This window comes from Priapulus caudatus, unplaced genomic scaffold (assembly GCF_000485595.1).
Source record: "Priapulus caudatus unplaced genomic scaffold, Priapulus_caudatus-5.0.1 Scaffold3940, whole genome shotgun sequence".
Taxonomy (NCBI): Eukaryota; Metazoa; Priapulida; class Priapulimorpha; order Priapulimorphida; family Priapulidae; genus Priapulus; species Priapulus caudatus.
This window is the reverse complement of record NW_014581001.1, coordinates 8,022-9,574: the sequence shown is the minus strand read 5'-3', so window position 1 is coordinate 9,574 and position 1,553 is coordinate 8,022. Positions and strand designations below refer to the sequence as shown.

General features: G+C 49.6%; 1 protein-coding gene across 1 annotated transcript in view; it reads right to left on the bottom strand.

Annotated features, from left to right (window-relative positions):
* Positions 1 to 1,553, bottom strand: part of LOC106819660 (S-adenosylmethionine synthase-like) — an 11,986-nt gene that overhangs the window by 3,162 nt on the left and 7,271 nt on the right. The window contains 1 exon segment of the mRNA XM_014824260.1: positions 729 to 994. Coding sequence (XP_014679746.1) covers positions 729 to 994 — 266 coding nt within the window.

Genomic DNA, 1,553 nt, shown 5'->3' with positions numbered 1-1,553 from the left:
TATCTATATATATATGTATATATATATATATAGATATATGTATATATATATATATATATAGATATATGTATATATATATATCTAGATATATATATATAATATATTATATATATATATATATAGATATATATATATACGTAGATGTATAATAACATAAAAATTAATATCATCCTGATAACACACTTGTCTCAATATATCCATGAATATGTTTTCTTTTTACCTCAGATTTAATTTTCACAATTTACAGAGAGCTCTCTGCTAATTTGGGCGTTTTTTAGGAATTTTGGTAATTTAGGCGTTTTGCTAGGGGTCGTAATTTGGGCGCCGGTATTCAGCATGAAAAATTGCTTGAATTAGGCCCTGGCTGCTGTGAGGCGGGGGGGCGGGGTTAGAGAACGAGATATTCGCGTGCGCACGCACCGCCCTCGAAGCGCGGCTCCACCTATGAAGCGGAGAGGTTGGACGATTTAAGACGATGACGCCGACGCTGCCCGGCGGGACGGCAGCGCAATGACTGCCAGCGTCCGAGGCGCGCGCAACGCGGGATCGTGCGCTAGTACCGACGCCGAGAATAAAATATAAGATGAAACGGAAGGGGGGAAGAGAACGAAATATTCGCGCGCACGCATTCGCTGCCACCTGGCGGAAGAAACGAGAAACGCCGAGACGCGGCGTGGGAGGCGAGAAGGAGATATTAGCGTACGCGTGCGCGGCACTGCCCTCCCTACCTGTGTCTTAGAATCTGGTCGCGCCCACCAGAGTTCGCCACTGCGGCGTAGCTCGGCGATCTTGGCGTTGAGCTTGTGAGCGAGAACGATCGTGAGGGGCATGCACTCCTCAGTTTCATCGGTAGCATAGCCGAACATCAGACCCTGCCGAGACAACCAGACAGATGGATGGATGGACAGATAGATGGAGAGACAGATGGATGGATGGACAGATAGACAGACATGCACTCCTCAGTTTCATCGGTAGCATAGCCGAACATCAGACCCTGCCGAGACAGACGGAGAGACGGATGGATGGACAGATAGATGGATAGATAGATAGATGGATGGATAGATAGATGGATGGACAGATAGATGGATGGGTAGATAGATGGAGAGACAGATAGATGGATGGGTAGATAGATGGAGAGACAGATTGACAGATAGACATACACGCATATAGACGGAGAGTTCTTTATTGATTACAACCAATTAAAATCGATCAGAACATTAGTATACGACAGAGAATGAGCTGCATGCATGCTTGCCAACCTGCCTGCCTGCCTGCCACCCCCTGCCTGTCTGCCTGCCTACCACCCCCTGTCTGCCTTTCTGCCTACCACCCCTGTCTGCCTGCCTACCTGCCAGCCACCTCCTGCCTGTCTGCCTGCCTGCCAGCTTACCTGCCACCCTTGCCTGCCTGCCTGCCACCCTGCCAGCCTGCCTGCCTACAACCCCCTGCCTGTCTACCTACCTGCCAGCTACCCCCTGCCTGCCTGCCTGCCACCCCTGCCTGCCAGCCTGCCTGCCTACAACCCCCTGCCTGTCTACCTACCTGCCAGCTAC